General features: G+C 41.3%; 2 protein-coding genes and 1 long non-coding RNA gene across 7 annotated transcripts in view; 1 reads left to right on the forward strand and 2 right to left on the reverse strand.

Moving 5' to 3' along the window:
- LOC138979016 (phosphatidylinositol 4,5-bisphosphate 3-kinase catalytic subunit delta isoform-like) overlaps window positions 1–5,636 on the forward strand; it is a 164,418-nt gene extending 158,782 nt beyond the window's left edge. The window contains exon 24 of the mRNA XM_070351832.1: window positions 3,327–5,636. Coding sequence (XP_070207933.1) covers window positions 3,327–3,591 — 265 coding nt within the window. The 3' untranslated portion in view covers window positions 3,592–5,636. The remainder of the gene's footprint in view (window positions 1–3,326) is intronic.
- Window positions 5,637–6,759: 1,123 nt separating this feature from the next.
- On the reverse strand, window positions 6,760–11,631 carry LOC138979033 (uncharacterized). Of its 4 annotated transcripts, none has more exons than XR_011459898.1 (4): window positions 10,693–11,631; window positions 8,792–8,867; window positions 8,362–8,437; window positions 6,760–7,569 (listed from the first exon to the last, which is right to left on the reverse strand). It is a non-coding gene; the product is annotated as an uncharacterized lncRNA (long non-coding RNA). The 4 variants fall into 4 exon arrangements; XR_011459897.1 differs by lacking the exons at window positions 6,760–7,569; window positions 8,362–8,437 and adding exons at window positions 8,481–8,509; window positions 8,682–8,755; XR_011459895.1 differs by lacking the exon at window positions 8,362–8,437 and having other exon boundaries at window positions 8,718–8,867.
- Window positions 11,632–13,726: 2,095 nt separating this feature from the next.
- LOC138979014 (ubiquitin carboxyl-terminal hydrolase 48-like) overlaps window positions 13,727–16,782 on the reverse strand; it is an 89,208-nt gene continuing 86,152 nt past the window's right edge. For both annotated transcript variants that reach the window (XM_070351828.1, XM_070351827.1), the window contains exon 29: window positions 13,727–16,186. In XM_070351828.1, the coding sequence (XP_070207929.1) occupies window positions 16,137–16,186 (50 nt within the window). In that variant the 3' untranslated portion in view covers window positions 13,727–16,136. The remainder of the gene's footprint in view (window positions 16,187–16,782) is intronic.

The following is a 16,782-nucleotide window of genomic DNA, read 5'->3' on the forward strand; positions in this document are numbered from 1 at the left end:
AGGGGTTCCCAGGTCTGGTGGTGAAAGGCGAGCAGGTCTTTGCAAGCGCCTGTACCGATGGCATCAGTTGAGCGACACGAGCACGCTGGTCTTGCGTTAGCTGGTGGTGCATAGTGTACCCCCCCCCCTCAGTGTCTTCCACCTTTTTGTTTGAGTTTACCCATTTTTTGGTGTTTTGTTGGTGAGACTTTGATTTTTCGTGTGCACGTATGTTTTCTAGCTTAAATTTCTCCGTACCAACAACGAATGGCCCCTTTCTCTCCTTCTCAGAAGCGGCATGCTTTTCACAAGCAGTACACAACATGACGTTTTTTTCACGATCATAGTTTAGCCAGTCTCTCTGCTCACAGTCAGATTTTGTCCAGTCTGCCTGGAAGGAACGCTTCCTCTGTCCGGAGTCATACTTTTTCAGTCTCTCGGACTCCGTTCCCTCTGGTTTGGCTTTTTTCTTTGGGGGCTGGCAGTTGTCCAAGTATTTCCACGTGACATGTTTACAGCTTCAGATCTGCCTTGGCTTCTGAGACACGCGTTCTGCGTCGACAATTCTGATTGGTTAAAATCGTGTCAACGGAAGGTCCTGATAACCCCGAAATACGATTCTGGTCATTCTGATTGGTTCATGGTCACAAAAGAGAATTTCCCGATCAGCTCAAAATGAGCTCCGATCACATCTAATTTTAGCAGTCGTAGACGACAACGTGCTTCACAACAGACAATCGTCGCTCGGAAAATGATAATACCACAGACCCAACATTTTCACTCGCCAAGCGGGCGATCATTATTAGACTTTCTACTCGCCCACACTCATTTCTGGTCGCCTCTGGCGAGTGGGCGACCGATCTTGCTCATGCCTGTAATGGGTATTTTATGTTCCTGCATTCTCATGAAACTTCATTAAAAATGTCTAATGTTGTGCAAGATGGCATAAATTATGCACATGTGGATGTGGGAATTAATTTTAGAAAATGCTACACTTAAACACGATTTGCTACGCTGAAAATGTCCAAAAATTCTACATTGCTAAACTCGAGGCTTCACAAGAGTTGGCAGTTCTGTACCTTGTGTATGGGACACTGTTCTTTGTTTTGCCCATACCGAGCAACAAAAGAAACGCGAATTATTTTTCGATATTTTGATTTTAAAAAACGCAGTTAATCTGAGAGTGACAATTTTCGGGATCTAGATGCCCTATGCAGTCATGTGTAACAAAGCTGTTGTGTGAATATTTTCCCATTGCTGCTGTCTCAACGCACGGGACAAGCAGTTTCCACGTGAAACACATGATGCGCGCTTACAGCACGTGCAAGCGGAGTAGGGGAAACCTCATGTGTAAGATGTGTTCACTGATGCGTTTGTAATAAAAAGAGACCATGGCACGCTTACTGCCAGTCTAACTTTTGACAGAGTCAAGATGCCAAGATTGACACCAGAACAACGCGAGAGGGCAGTGGGTCAATTATCGGCTGGTGATGACCCAGAAGCGGTAGCAGTCACTTTCAATGTGCATCTGTCAACAGTATATCGCCTTCAGCTATGTTTTGTCAACACCGGAAGCACTGCTGATACACAACTAAGTGGAAGACCTCGCGTTACCACACAGAGACAAGATCGCCAGATTTTGCGTCATCATTTGAGAAACCGATTCCATACAGCCAATGAAACAGCCAGGAACACCGTCGGTAACCACCAGAGACCCATCAGTTTGTTTGTTTGTTTGTTTTGCTTAACGCCCAGCCGACCACGAAGGGCCATATCAGGGTGGTGCTGCTTTGACATATAACGTGCGCCACACACAAGACAGAAGTCGCAGCACAGGCTTCATGTCTCACCCAGTCACATTATTCTGACACCCGACCAACCAGTCCTAGCACTAACCCAGTAGATTGCCAATTTTAAAGTCTTAGGTATGACCCAGCCGGGGTTCGAACCCACGACCTCCCGATCACGGGGCGGACGCCTTACCACTAGGCCAACCGTGCCGGTAGACCCATCAGTGGCCAGACAGTCCGCCGAAGACTTGCTGAGCGAGACCTCCAAAACTGCCGTCCAGCTAGAGGACCAGTCCTCACTCAAAGACATTGCATGGCGCGCCAGCAGTGGGCCCAGGATCACATCAACTGGAACTGGAGACAATGGCGAAACATTCTGTTCACCGATGAGAGCCGTTACTGCATTAGTCATGTTGATAGGCGTGTCAGAATGTGGCGAAGAAGAGATGAACGCTATGCTGGTGACTGCATCATGGAACACAATGCCCAGGGTGGACCAAACGTCATGGTCTGGGGTGGAATCGGCCTCAACCAATCCCTGGGACCTGTGTTTTTCAACAATCTTGGTCCTGGTCGGGGAAACGGCATCACAGCACAGCGTTATATTGACCAGATCCTACAGCCTCATGTTGTGCCCTTTTTCCAGGCGGGCAGAAACTGTGTTCTGCAGCAAGATAACGCTCGCCCGCACACAGCCAGGGTCACCCAGGCCTTCCTGCAGCACAATAACATCGACATCATGGCCTGGCCCGCCCTCAGCCCAGATTTGAATCCCATTGAACATTTCTGGGACCAACTTCAAAGAAAGCTCAACCAGTTACGCCCAGGACCAAGAACTGCCGCAGAACTGCGTCAGGCCCTTATCAATGCCTGGTACAACATCCCGAGAGACGCCATCAACCGACTCATCCACTCCATGAGGCGCCGCTGCCAGGCCGTCATCAACGTCCATGGGGGTCACATACCGTACTGACCAATTGCAGAGGCTTCCTTTGCCCGTGGCAGCGAAAGACTATGCCATAGCCAAGAACAGAACATACCACCGTGATTTTTTAAAATTGTGATTAAACGTTTTTCTGGAGAAAATTCGCGTTTCTTTTGTTGCTCGGTATAGTATCGATACATAGTATCGATATATCGTCATCGTTGTGTGTGCTTTCATTCGACCCCCAGTGTGTGTGTTTATTGCAAACGTTCACCACCGAGTAGTTACAGGGCTGGATTTAACAAGCAAAATGTGGGTATAAAAATCAACTACTTGCCACAATCGTTAAAGGAAAAAGAACATGCATGGTCACAATGCTGGCAGCATCCAGCAAAACGCCCATGTCATTGCGGATCATTGCCTGACCCCGACATGGTCCTTCAAAGTAAAACTGTGTATTACGACCCCTCATTGTAACGACCAAATTTAGGTTACATTTTAAAAGTGGTTAAACAGAGGTACCACTGTAGTGCCATTTAGTGAGTGTACTGATTCACTAGAGCATGTGTACCTGAGATGTGATGGGGCTGTGCGTGGGTATGTACTGACTGGCTGAATTAATTGTCCAACAGATTTCGAGAAACGTGCGAGCAAGCCTACCTGATCCTGCGGTCCAGGTCACACTTGCTGATGTCCCTGTTCATGATGATGCTCTCATCGGGCATCCCGCAACTCACCTGTCGCCGGGACGTCGACTACCTCAAGGAGACCCTCAAGCCAGACTTGACCGAGGAAGGCGCTCGCGAACATTTTCGCGGGAAATTCAAGGAGGCTTTACGCAATTCGTGGACCACCAGTGTGAACTTCTGGTTCCACAACTTTGCAAAAGACAAATAGAAGCTATGTATGCTTTTTTTCTCCTGTTTCAGACATGTATTGTTATGTTTTACAGCAGAACAGTGATCTACATACTCGACATGCTCAGAGAAATCTTTGGTATCATTCCAGGTATTTGTTCAGGTGTTGTTCTGCAATGGTCCGGAAAAAATTTTAAAACTTGCATAGGATTGTTAACTTGTGTCCAAAAAGTTCATGAACACACATTGAAAAACTCTTTTTTTTGTTTAAAGCTGTGGTCTATTTATGACTATCCGGGGCTACTAGTTTGAAAAGATAGGGCTGAGAATCATGTACAGAATTCTGTACAGCGACCGCGGCCCGAAACCCCACCTATACGGCGTGACCTTGAGATCTTCAGTCAACTCTTGATTTTTGCCGTGGTAGCATCCACTTTTCTCTCTCAGAGCTGAGCATACTTGTCAAGAGGGATTGAGCAGAAAAAATAAACGCCTGGGCGGAGATTTGAACTCAAGACCTTGAAATGTCGGGGCCGATGTCTTAACCGCTAGGCCACTCCAACAATGTTGACAGTGAGAGAAAAATTGATAATTTTATATCAATCTAGGCTTGAATTACCATTCATGCGTTTCCAAAACGTAAAACTGAATTGCCGTTCGAACTTGCCTTTATTTTGCAAACATGTTTCACAGAATTGCAGTATATGTTTACATCGCCATGCTACATGACATTCGCACCATGTGATGGCTGCGATATCTCTATTTACAACATGCAAGAAAAATTAGAAGAACTGCAATTGAATCCCTCCAAAGCTCTGTGCAGTTGAAAACAGACATAAAAGAAATAGTTATATTCACTTCTGAACAGTATAATAGTTATATTCACTTCTGAAGAGATATAAATCATGCTGCTTAAAGAATAACATAAAATGAATTCATATTAATGTTTTTTCTTCTTTTTCACAAGTGGCGCAGTAGCCTAGTGGTTAGGACATCAGCCACGAAATCTCAAGGTTGTGAGTTCAAATCTCAGCCGAGGTGTTAATTTTTCCCCTCGATATCTCTTGAAAATAAAATATTATCAGTCCTCAGAGAGCAAACCGGATGTTATCACAGCAAAATTCAAGCGTTGACTGAAGCTCTCAAGGTCATACACGCCGTATAGGTGGGGTTTCAGGCCGTGTTCGCTGTACAGACTTCTGTACATGATTCTCAGCCCTATCTTTTCAAACTTGTAGCCCCGGAAAGTCATAGATAGACCACAGCTTTAAGTTCTTGTCTGAATCATGTCATATTTAAAAAAAATTACTTCATTGGACATGAACAGTTTCCTTCTTTTCTTTTATCAACTGCCTCATTTGATTTTGATTTAAAAAAAAATGTATTCAGATAATTGCAAATAACAATGCCTCATATATTAAATAATCAAATAAATAAACCACAGCTCTAAGTTCTAGTCTGAATCGTGTCATGTTTAAAAAAAATTACTTCATTGGACATGAACATTTTCAACTGCCTCATTTGATTTTGATTTAAAAAAAAATTATTCAGATAATTGCAAATAACAATGCCGCATATATTAAATAAATGGATCACAATATCTAAGCTTATACACGTGCTCTTAAAAGCAATTTCATATCTGATTTGGCGGACGTATACAACATAATTGTATATGGAGAGGGTAATTCGGTTTAGTAAGGAAAAATCCTTATTTGATTTTAATTTGTGACAACTGTTGAGGAAAAAGACTTCCACTTCAAAGCAATGCAAATTGCAATTGGTAGACAACGTGCTTTCCTTTCTTTTATGTACAGCTAAATTAAAATTTTTAAAAAGAAATTATGTGATAAATGTGAAACGATTGTTCTGCACCTGAATTCCAGTCACTCAGCCCTTGTGTGCAATCTAAAATAAAATAAAATAAATGACTCATAATCCATTTATGTTATCAAAGCCAATATTTGCAACTTAAAACCATCAATGACTTTATAAACCTTGAGACAGCAAAATCATGTACTCAAAGAAATTGAAGCAAACACAAACACATGTTGATGATGTTAACTCACTAAAGACACAATAAAACAAGTCGCGTAAGGCGAAAATACAATATTTAGTCAAGTAGCTGTCGAACTCACAGAATGAAACTGAACGCAATGCCATTTTTCAGCAAGACCGTATACTCGTAGCATCGTCAGTCCACCGCTCATGGCAAAGGCAGTGAAATTGACAAGAAGAGCGGGGTAGTAGTTGCGCTAAGAAGGATAGCACGCTTTTCTGTCCCTCTCTTTGTTTTAACTTTCTGAGCGTGTTTTTAATCCAAACATATCATATCTATATGTTTTTGGAATCAGGAACCGACAAGGAATAAGATGAAAGTGTTTTTAAATTGATTTCGACAATTTAATTTTGATAATAATTTTTATATATTTAATTTTCAGAGCTTGTTTTTAATCCGAATATAACATATTTATATGTTTTTGGAATCAGCAAATGATGGAGAATAAGATAAACGTAAATTTGGATCGTTTTATAAATTTTTATTTTTTTTTACAATTTTCAGATTTTTAATGACCAAAGTCATTAATTAATTTTTAAGCCACCAAGCTGAAATGCAATACCGAAGTCCGGGCTTCTTCGAAGATTACTTGACTAAAATTTCAACCAATTTGGTTGAAAAATGAGGGCGTGACAGTGCCGCCTCAACTTTCACGAAAAGCCGGATATGACGTCATCAAAGACATTTATCAAAAAAATGAAAAAAACGTTCGGGGATTTCATACCCACTCTCATGTCAAATTTCATAAAGATCGGTCCAGTAGTTTAGTCTGAATCGCTCTACACACACACACACACACACAGACAGACACACACACACACACGCACATACACCACGACCCTCGTTTCGATTCCCCCTCGATGTTAAAATATTTAGTCAAAACTTGACTAAATATAAAAAAACAAGAAAGATAAAGTTGTTTGAACGTTTGTTATTGACAAAACAATATGTTACAGTCACAAATATATCGACCCAACGGTATATATGGCGCACGTTAAATGTCAAAGCAGCACCGCCCTGATATGGCCCTTCGTGGTCGGCTGGGCGTTAAGCAAACAAACAAACAAACAAACGGTATATATATTTGTGACTGTAACGTATACTCTTCAAAAAAAGTTAAGGACCACTTTTTCAAACGCATGCCACACAAGGTTGAATGATTACATTTTTTCTTTATTGTTTTATTGAAGAATTGAGGAATGTCTACACAAAATTTCATTTCAAACATGGAAGCGAAAACTACGCTAGAGCTTGTTACTCCAGACAACCGTCTAATTTCAAATTCACAATAAGCTAACACAATACAAATACATTTAGTGAATTTACACCTTTGAACATGTTTCATCGCAAAACTTGAAAGTTTCTTTCTGGGCTTTCGTGTATGCTGTCACAAATATTTTTCAATTTTTGTTTTAATGGAGAAGGTTGCATTTTGATAAAGGGAATGTAGTGTGTTTAATTTTACTTGTTTGTACATTTTTGTGACATTTCAAGAATGTTATGCAGTTTAGTTTTACATAAATATGTGATATTTTGTATGAAGTTCTTCCGAAGATTATTGTAATGCATGTGATATTCAATACAATAAAATACAACTTAATTAATTATTTGAGTGTGGTGTACAAACAGAAATTTTCTTTCATGATTCATGAGGATAGGAAATTACGCAAACATTGATGGTTAACGTTCTTTGTAATGTTCTGAGTATTACAGGCAATCCATTCAAGGAAGAATGAGTTTCAAGGAAATGAATAACACCGGGGTCCAAATATGAATTGTTATTTGGCCGTGTAAATATGAATTGTTATTTGGCCGTGTAAATATGAATTGTTATTTGGCCGTGTAAATATGAATTGTTATTTGGCCGTGTAAATATGAATTGTTATTTGGCCGTGTGAATATGAATTTCAATTGAAATATGAATTGTGCATGTAAAGAAAAACACTATGTTGTCCCTCTCACCTGGGTTACATTATAACACTATGTTGTCCCTCTCACCTGGGTTACACTATAACACTATGTTGTCCCTCTCACCTGGGTTACACTATAAAACACTATGTTGTCCCTCTCACCTGGGTTACACTATAAAACACTATGTTGTCCCTCTCACCTGGGTTACACTATAAAACACTATGTTGTCCCTCTCACCTGGGTTACACTATAAAACACTATGTTGTCCCTCTCACCTGGGTTAAACTATAAAACACTATGTTGTCCCTCTCACCTGGGTTAAACGATAAAACACTATTTTGTCCCTCTCACCTGGGTTACATTATAAAACACTATGTTGTCCCTCTCACCTGGGTTAAACTATAAAACACTATGTTGTCCCTCCCACCTGGGTTACACTATAAAACACTATGTTGTCCCTCTCACCTGGGTTACACTATAAAACACTATGTTGTCCCTCTCACCTGGGTTACACTATAAAACACTATGTTGTCCCTCTCACCTGGGTTACACTATAAAACACTATGTTGTCCCTCTCACCTGGGTTAAACTATAAAACACTATGTTGTCCCTCTCACCTGGGTTAAACGATAAAACACTATTTTGTCCCTCTCACCTGGGTTACATTATAAAACACTATGTTGTCCCTCTCACCTGGGTTACACTATAAAACACTATGTTGTCCCTCTCACCTGGGTTAAACTATAAAACACTATTTTGTCCCTCTCACCTGGGTTACATTATAACACTATGTTGTCCCTCTCACCTGGGTTAAACTATAAAACACTATTTTGTCCCTCTCACCTGGGTTACATTATAAAACACTATGTTGTCCCTCTCACCTGGGTTAAACTATAAAACACTATTTTGTCCCTCTCACCTGGGTTACATTATAACACTATGTTGTCCCTCTCGCCTGGGTTACACTATAACACTATGTTGTCCCTCTCACCTGGGTTACACTATAAAACACTATTTTGTGCCTCTCACCTGGCTTAAAAAAACACTATTTTGTCCCTCTCACCTGGCTTAAAAAACACTATTTTGTGCCTCTCACCTGGCTTAAAAAAACACTATTTTGTCCCTCTCACCTGGCTTAAAAAACACTATTTTGTCCCTCTCACCTGGCTTACACTATAACACTATGTTGTCCCTCTCACCTGGGTTACACTATAAAACACTATGTTGTCCCTCTCACCTGGGTTACACTATAACACTATGTTGTCCCTCTCACCTGGGTTACACTATAAAACACTATGTTGTCCCTCTCACCTGGGTTAAACTATAAAACACTATTTTGTCCCTCTCACCTGGGTTACACTATAAAACACTATTTTGTCCCTCTCACCTGGGTTAAACTATAAAACACTATGTTGTCCCTCTCACCTGGGTTACACTATAAAACACTATTTTGTCCCTCTCACCTGGGTTAAACTATAAAACACTATGTTGTCCCTCTCACCTGGGTTAAACTACACTACTCACAAAAAGTTAAGGATCACTATGAGAAAACAGGTGCTCAATAAAATCAGTTCGCTACTGTTATTTATTTCTCAGTCAAACCAAAGTGTTATGAATTCTTGTTCAGCTGTAAGTGGGCGATGTTGTGTTAGTGGGAAAATTGCACGGGATTTTCTACTACTGAGCTTGGTAGCAAAAGAAAAAGCGGAAACTTGCGAAAAAGGACCTTGTTTTGGACCGTTCATCCCGAACACATTGCACAAGCCACATGGAAAAACCATTATGCATGAGCAAGCACTGCTGTTTATGTGTGAGATGCTGTCACTTGCTTGGCTTTTTGAGAAGACATACCACCAGTATAAGGCATTATCTGACAATGCCTCCACGACGAAAATTGAACAAGTTTGAGAGGGGACGATCTGTTGCATGGTTCCAAGATGGTGTCCCAAAACGAGAAGTGGCCAGGCGACTTCACGTGTCCATCTCGGTCATTGTCAGACTGATTCAATGTTTCACAGCCACTGGGAGGGTCCAGGAAAGACGCAGACCTGGGCGACCAAAGAAGACAACTCCACGTGAAGATCGTCTCATTGAACGACTAGCCTTGCAAACAAAAACAGCCTCTTCCAGCATTATTCGAAGGCAGCGGAGGGTGGCTACTAACATCAACATCAGCCAGCAGACCATACGGAATCGCCTTCATGGGTTTAACCTCCGTTTTCGTCGCCCAGCTGTACGGCCACGCTTAACTCCAGCCCATAGGGCAGCACGCCGCGCCTTCTGAAGACGTCACGTGAGGTGGACACGTCAGCAATGGTCCCAAGTCCTGTTCAGTGATGAATCACGTTTCACCCTGAACCACAACGACGACCGACTGAGGGTCTGGAGGCGCCAAGGGGAACGCTACATTGACACCACTGTCCAAGTAAAGGTGGCCTTTGGTGGAGGTTCTGTAATGGTCTGGGGGGCCTTCAGCCTTCACCACAGAACACCCTTGTTTCATGTACAGGGTAACCTGACTGGCCTCCGATACCGGGATGAGATCCTTCGACCGCTGGCTGTGCCTACACTGCAGCAGATGGGACCGCAGGCTGTCCACCAGGATGACAACGCTCGCCCCCACAGGGTAAGGGTGGTCAACGATTTCCTGCAGCAGTCTGGAGTCAACAGAATGGAGTGGCCAGCATGCAGTCCCGATCTCAACCCGATTGAGAACCTCTGGGATGAGTTGGATCGCAAAGTGAGGAGCAACCTCCCCCCTCCCAGGGTTGTCCAGCACCTCTACCAGATGCTGCAGGCTGAGTGGCAGGCGCTTCCACAGAGGATCTTCACCACCCTGGTGAACTCTATGGGGACTCGCAGCGTCGAGTGCCAGAACAGCCAGGGCGGTTACACGCATTACTGAACTTTTGGGAGCATCTGAATGCCATGTCTTGTGGTTTCAACGACTTTGTGAAATTAAATTTCGATACGTACACACTTTGATAAAATGTACAGACCAAACGATTGCTCAAAATTGAATGAAATGTTGTATCGTTATCACTAAAGCATTGAATTAAACGCTTGCCAAATACCAACGCATTGGCTTTCTTATTTGGAAAGTTATGAATTTGTGTGCAAGTGATCCTTAACTTTTTGTGAGTAGCTTATAAAACACTATTTTGTCCCTCTCACCTGGGTTAAACTATAAAATATGTACACCTCACAATTTCATGCACTAGAAAGCATTTTTAAAATTTTTGTTTTTGCGGAAATTCTCAAAATCACGGAGATTTATATTGCCTGTTTAGCATGTTTGCACTAAAACAGTGCAGTAACAAAATATCATCATCTTATTCCTCCGTTTTTAAACAGTTTTGGCGTGAAAGATGACTGTCTTACACCACTAAACTGTCATCATGTGCCTTTATTGGAACTCTTTTGAGCTGTTTCTGGCTCTTACGAGCAAAGGGAAAATAATGTAGTATTTCTTTGTGCCTTTACTGATGCAGATGAAGTATTTGTACATATGTGATGGTTAATGTGCCCTTGTACTTTAATTTTTTTTTTTTTTTTTTACAAAAAAACACCCAGTTTACTTCAACTTTTTTGTAAATTACATATTTACAATAACTGTTTAGTATATTAAATGCAGGAATAAAAGCTGGTTCTTGTGTATGACTGTCCATGTACATATTTTTTAGAGTGCCTAGGTCGGAGCATGAGCAACAAATTAAGCTTGTGGTGATCATCCTATTTGAGGATGATATTCGCTTGTTCATTTCGATGCTAGTTAAAACTTGACTAAATGTAAAAAGTGTGCATTTCATGACCCTATGTGTGCACAGATATATTTAGTTCTTGTTTGAGTAAACATGCTGTTCTTAATCTTTATCTTTAGTCCTCAGTGAGGTATGTGTGTGTGTGTGTGTGTGTGATTGAAGCAGACTATTTCAGTGCATTCGATTGACTGAATGGCTGATGACGCTTCAGCTTTCTTGATTTAGACTTGGAATCGAAAAAGTGATATGATTGTATTCCTTATTACCTCAAGTATTAAAAAATATGCTGCACAAAAGATGTTAAAGGCACACTCGGCTTCACGTAAACCATCAGTTTCAGGCTTTTACACACAGTACAAACACTTCCGTTTAAACACTCGCTGCTTGAGAACATCCCAGGTGCCCTCAGTAAACAGCAAGCATTTATCAAAGAATTTATTTTTGCGTGGCCAGCCGGATTGTCCAGTACCACAATCGGAATAGTTAGTTTAGGCGCTAGAACTAACTTTTAAAATCTAAATAATAAATTGACAGCTTGTAACACAAACATTCTTAAATCATCAAGACAAGATCAGTACACCGGCACGGTTGGCCTAGTGGTAAGGCGTCCGCCCCGTGATCGGGAGGTCGTGGGTTCGAACCCCGGCCGGGTCATACCTAAGACTTTAAAATTGGCAATCTAGTGGCTGCTCCGCCTGGCGTCTGGCATTATGGGGTTAGTGCTAGGACTGGTTGGTCCGGTGTCAGAATAATGTGACTGGGTGAGACATGAAGCCTGTGCTGCGACTTCTGTCTTGTGTGTGGCGCACGTTATATGTCAAAGCAGCACCGCCCTGATATGGCCCTTCGTGGTCGGCTGGGCGTTAAGCAAACAAACAAACAAAAAAATCAGTACAACTCAAAGTTTTAAGCCCGGAAGCAGGTCTTGCAAGGTCGTGTTTCCCCAAGCAGACAAATTTTCTGCATATCGCGTCTTTGAAGCCAACCGCTGCCGATAAGTTTGTGTTGACTCGCAGTCGTTTGTTGCATTTTAGATTCAGAGGTACATGCTATTGCAGATACAGCGAGTCGTATTGAAATCACAAACTGACGACAAAATTGTGAAAAAAAGGAAAGTGTGTGACGTGGGTCCACAATGGCTCAGAGGTAAAATAAACCATGAAATCTGGGGTGTGTTGTTCGCGGCGAACTGTTTTCCATTCTACCCTCTCTACCTACTTTCAACTAGATGGACCTGTCTCTTCGCTGACGGCCAAGTCCATGCTTGCATATTGGGGGCGATCATGCGAACAGGCGCTTTGTACTTGGAACAGCCCTCCCTACCCGCACTGACCAAAGTAGACGAATCCAATCGCTTACAGTTCAGTCCATGAGTACATTTTAGGGGTGACGCTATGCATTGGCCCTCAGGATATCTGTGTGTGTGTGTGTGTTTGAGTTTCGTACCCCACGTGGAGCAGCAGGGCCTTTCCTTTTTTTTTTAGGTCAGATTTGACAGTTCCGTGAAAAAGTGTTGTGGTCTTCATGTCGGTCAATAAAGGTTGATTAAAGGTGAAGCTTTAGGAGTAAATAGCCCATGTGTGCTCTCTCTCTCTGCCTCTGTCTATCTCTTTCTCCGTGTATCTGTCTCTCCCCGTGTCTCTGTCTCTCTCTGTCCGTCTGTCTTTCTCTCCCTCTCTTTCTCTTGCTCTCTCTCTCCCGCCCCCCTCTCTTTCTCTCGCTCTTCCTCACAAGCATAGCATACACACTTACACACACACACTTACACACACACACAGAGACGCATGAGCGCGTAAACAAACACATACACACACACACATACACATGCGCACACTCACACACACATTAACAAACACACGCACACGTGCATACACACGCACACACATGCATGCGGACGCAAACACACACACACACCAAAACACACTTGCAAACAAGCAAAATAATACAACCACACAAACCAAAGAGAGAGACAGAGACACAGAGTCGCCCAATTTCATTCGCGAGACCTGTTTCCCTCTACACTCTTCAAAAAAAGTTAAGGATCGGTTGAAAAAACGGATCTAATTATAAAAAATTGCCAAAAAATTAAACATCGACATAATAATTAAAAGATTAATGTGTTTGAATTAACAAATGAACAATGAGTCTTGACCTAGAATTTAGCAGTTTGGCAGGCAGAGTTATTTCCCTTTGTGGGACTTCTCAAAAGCTTCTGCATTTTGGAAGAAAAAGGGTGTTTTTTTATATCCCCATGAAATTTGCTGTGTCAATTATTATGTATTCTCTTTACTTTTTTCAGTACTACTCCTGTTAGATAATGATTAGTCCCTTCTGTTTTTGTCAAGTCAATTTTGGGTATAAATATTTGAGCGGTGGTCACGTGATCGACCTGTAAAAGAAATCATTAATCCGAAAGGTGATCCAAATAGTCAAGTGAACGGCCTTAATACTGGCATAGAAAGTTTTAATGAAATGACACGAGAATTAATGCTTTAATTTGAGTGCGACATTTGTCGCAATAATTTTTTGGCCAAGTGTAGATCAGACATTGCTCAAAATGGAGGGGAAATATTCAGTAAAATTTTGTCTGCTACTAGTTTTCAGCACATAACTCAAATAAACAGCTAAATTGATATGAATGTATGTACTTAACAGATCGAACAGAAACAACAAAGTCAAAGAAAAAAGTATGAGATTGTAATTCAAGAACATTTTAATTGTAAACCAATAACACTGTCATATTCTGGAAAGTTTTTTAAATGACATTTCATGTATTTTCTATAACTTCAGAGCACAAACTCTTTACATATGACAATAATCACTTTGAACAGCAAAGTCAGTATCCAAAATGTCATAGCCCTGAAAATAATCTCCTCTTGCGTACAAACAAAATTAAGGACTGGTAAGGAAATTGTATACTGTACAATCTTTAAAAATTTGCTAAAAATCAAGGTCTGATAATTTCATTTAAAAAACATTTTTAAGAATGCACAAAAGTACTGTGAGTGTTGCTTCACAAACATTTTTGGCGGACAATTTTATTGTACAAATTCTGCTTTGGGGGTAAACCATTTTTAAATTCCTATGAAATCCATGCAAAACATGCCAGGGAAAAAAACCTTGTGACGCACGTGCTGCAACAGTCCTGGCCATGAACGTGCTGCAACAGTCCTGGCCATGAACGATGCTCATCAGTTTGTGTTTGAAAGCAGACGCACTGAAGAAATAATGCTTTGCAGCAATTAACATGCCTCCACAACGAAAACTGATAACGTTTTTTGATTGGTCCTTAACTTTAATTTTATGAGTATATAACGTTTAAAAAAAAAATCTCAATTTGAATGCAGACACCTGTGTCGTACAGGTCTACAACTAGCTTATTGCTTTACAAGGAAGGGAGCGTGTATATGGCACGGTTTAGTAGCTAGAAGAAATTTGAAACAGGAACGTGGCGGGAATGTTTGACCTGTCTTGAATTAAATTTGCAAGCTTTAAACTTTAAGCTTAGGGAGAAGCGAAAGGAGTGTCGCTCGTGTCGCTTCGAAAAAGCAGAAAGTCATTGCTTTTAGCTCTAAAGTTCTAGACCGTGACAGGTCGAAGGTTCATGCCACGTTTGTGAAGAAAATGGAAAGATCTTGCTGCAGAAGTTGCGTAGTTTGAGCTGCTATTTAGGACAAACCAGACAGAATCACGTCCCAACAAAAAAGTGAAATGAAACGGAAACCACATGACTGGTGGTATGATTATTTAACAGAATCCGGCACATTATGGACAGCTATCTTTTTTAATCATGGACGCGACCGACCTAAGCTATTGTACAGCATGGTACAGTATGTGCAATTACAGCTAATTTCACCAGGTGTTCTCAACTTTCCCTTTGTCGAGATTTCCGTGACAGTTTCTGGAATATCATTGCACACAATACGAAGCATGATCTTGTCAAGGTAGCACAACTTATCTTTCTTTCTTTATTTGGTGTTTAATGTCGTTTTCAACCGTTCAAGGTTATATCGCGACGGGGGAGGGGGGGGGGGGGGGGGGGATGGGATAGAGCCACTTGTTAATTGTTTCTTGTTCACAAAAGCACTAATAAAAAAATTGCTCCAGGGGCTTCCAACGTAGTACAATATATGACCTTACTGGGAGAATGCAAGTTTCCAGTACAAAGGACTAAACATTTCTTACTTACTGCTTGACTAAAATCTTTACAAACATTGACTATATTCTATACAAGAAACACTTAACAAGGGTAAAAGGAGAAACAGAATCCGTTAGTCGCCTCTTACGACATGCTGGGGAGCATCGGGTAAATTCTTACCCCTAACCCGCGGGTTTATGAGTTTAAGGCTGTACAATTGGAATCTTGCATATATCTCTTCAAAACTGGGGTGACTGCCTTCATCATACTGACTTATTGTAATATCAGTTGTGGCAGCTAATCGTCCTTAATTGGTACTGCCGTTCAGCACAATGCAGCTGGGCAGATATCACTATCACACAAGCAAAACGTTTGCAGCCACAGTCGTCAAAGTCCTGGAAAAAGAGCAGAAATTCTCCACCATCCCTCACAATGCTCGCTTTCCTTTCCCGAAAAATGGTGGAAGACAGACTTCCAGAGCTGCCATGTGATGCTTCTCTAAGAATGCAGCAGAAAGAAGAGCTGTGTTGGAGGTGCTAGGTTCAAGCTGTTACAACATATTGCATCAGCTCAGCAATCTTCAGTCATCTACAGAGAAGAGGCACAAGCTAGGTGCTCTCCAGCCTGCTTTCTCCACTGACCCTGTGGCCTGTGACTTTCTGGCACCTATTGGGAAGACTCCAGTGTCCCAAGAACGCACTGGCAAGATACCACTTGTGTTAACTGCTGACCAGGCTTGTGCCCTTGAATCCTTCCTCGCGTTTCCTGGCTGAAACAGAAATATTGACAGGCTATGTATACATTTGCAAGAAACAACAAGTCGCGTAAGGCAAAAATACAACATTTAGTCAAGCTGTCGAACTCACAGAATGAAACTGAACGCAATGCAATTTTTCAGCAAGACCGTATACTCGTAGCATCGTAAGTCTACTGCTCGTGGCAAAGGCAGTGAAATTGACAAGAAGAACGGGGTAGTAGTTGCGCTGAGAAGGATAGCACGCTTTTCTGTACCTCTCTTCGTTTTAATTAACTTTCTGAGCGTGTTTTTAATCCAAACATATCATATCTATATGTTTTTGGAATCAGGAACCGACAAGGAATAAGATGAAAGTGTTTTTAAATTGATTTTGAAAATTTAATTTTGATCATAATTTTTAATTTACAGAGCTTGTTTTTAATCCAAATATAACATATTTATATGTTTTTGGAATCAGAAAATGATGAAGAATAAGATGAACGTAAATTTGGATCGTTTTATGAAAATATTATTTTTTTTTACAATTTTTAGATTTTTAATGACCAAAGTCATAAATTAATTTTTAAGCCATCAAGCTGAAATGCAATACCGAAGTCCGGCCTTCGTCG

Source organism: Littorina saxatilis, linkage group LG10 (genome assembly GCF_037325665.1).
Source record: "Littorina saxatilis isolate snail1 linkage group LG10, US_GU_Lsax_2.0, whole genome shotgun sequence".
NCBI classification, from domain to species: Eukaryota; Metazoa; Mollusca; class Gastropoda; order Littorinimorpha; family Littorinidae; genus Littorina; species Littorina saxatilis.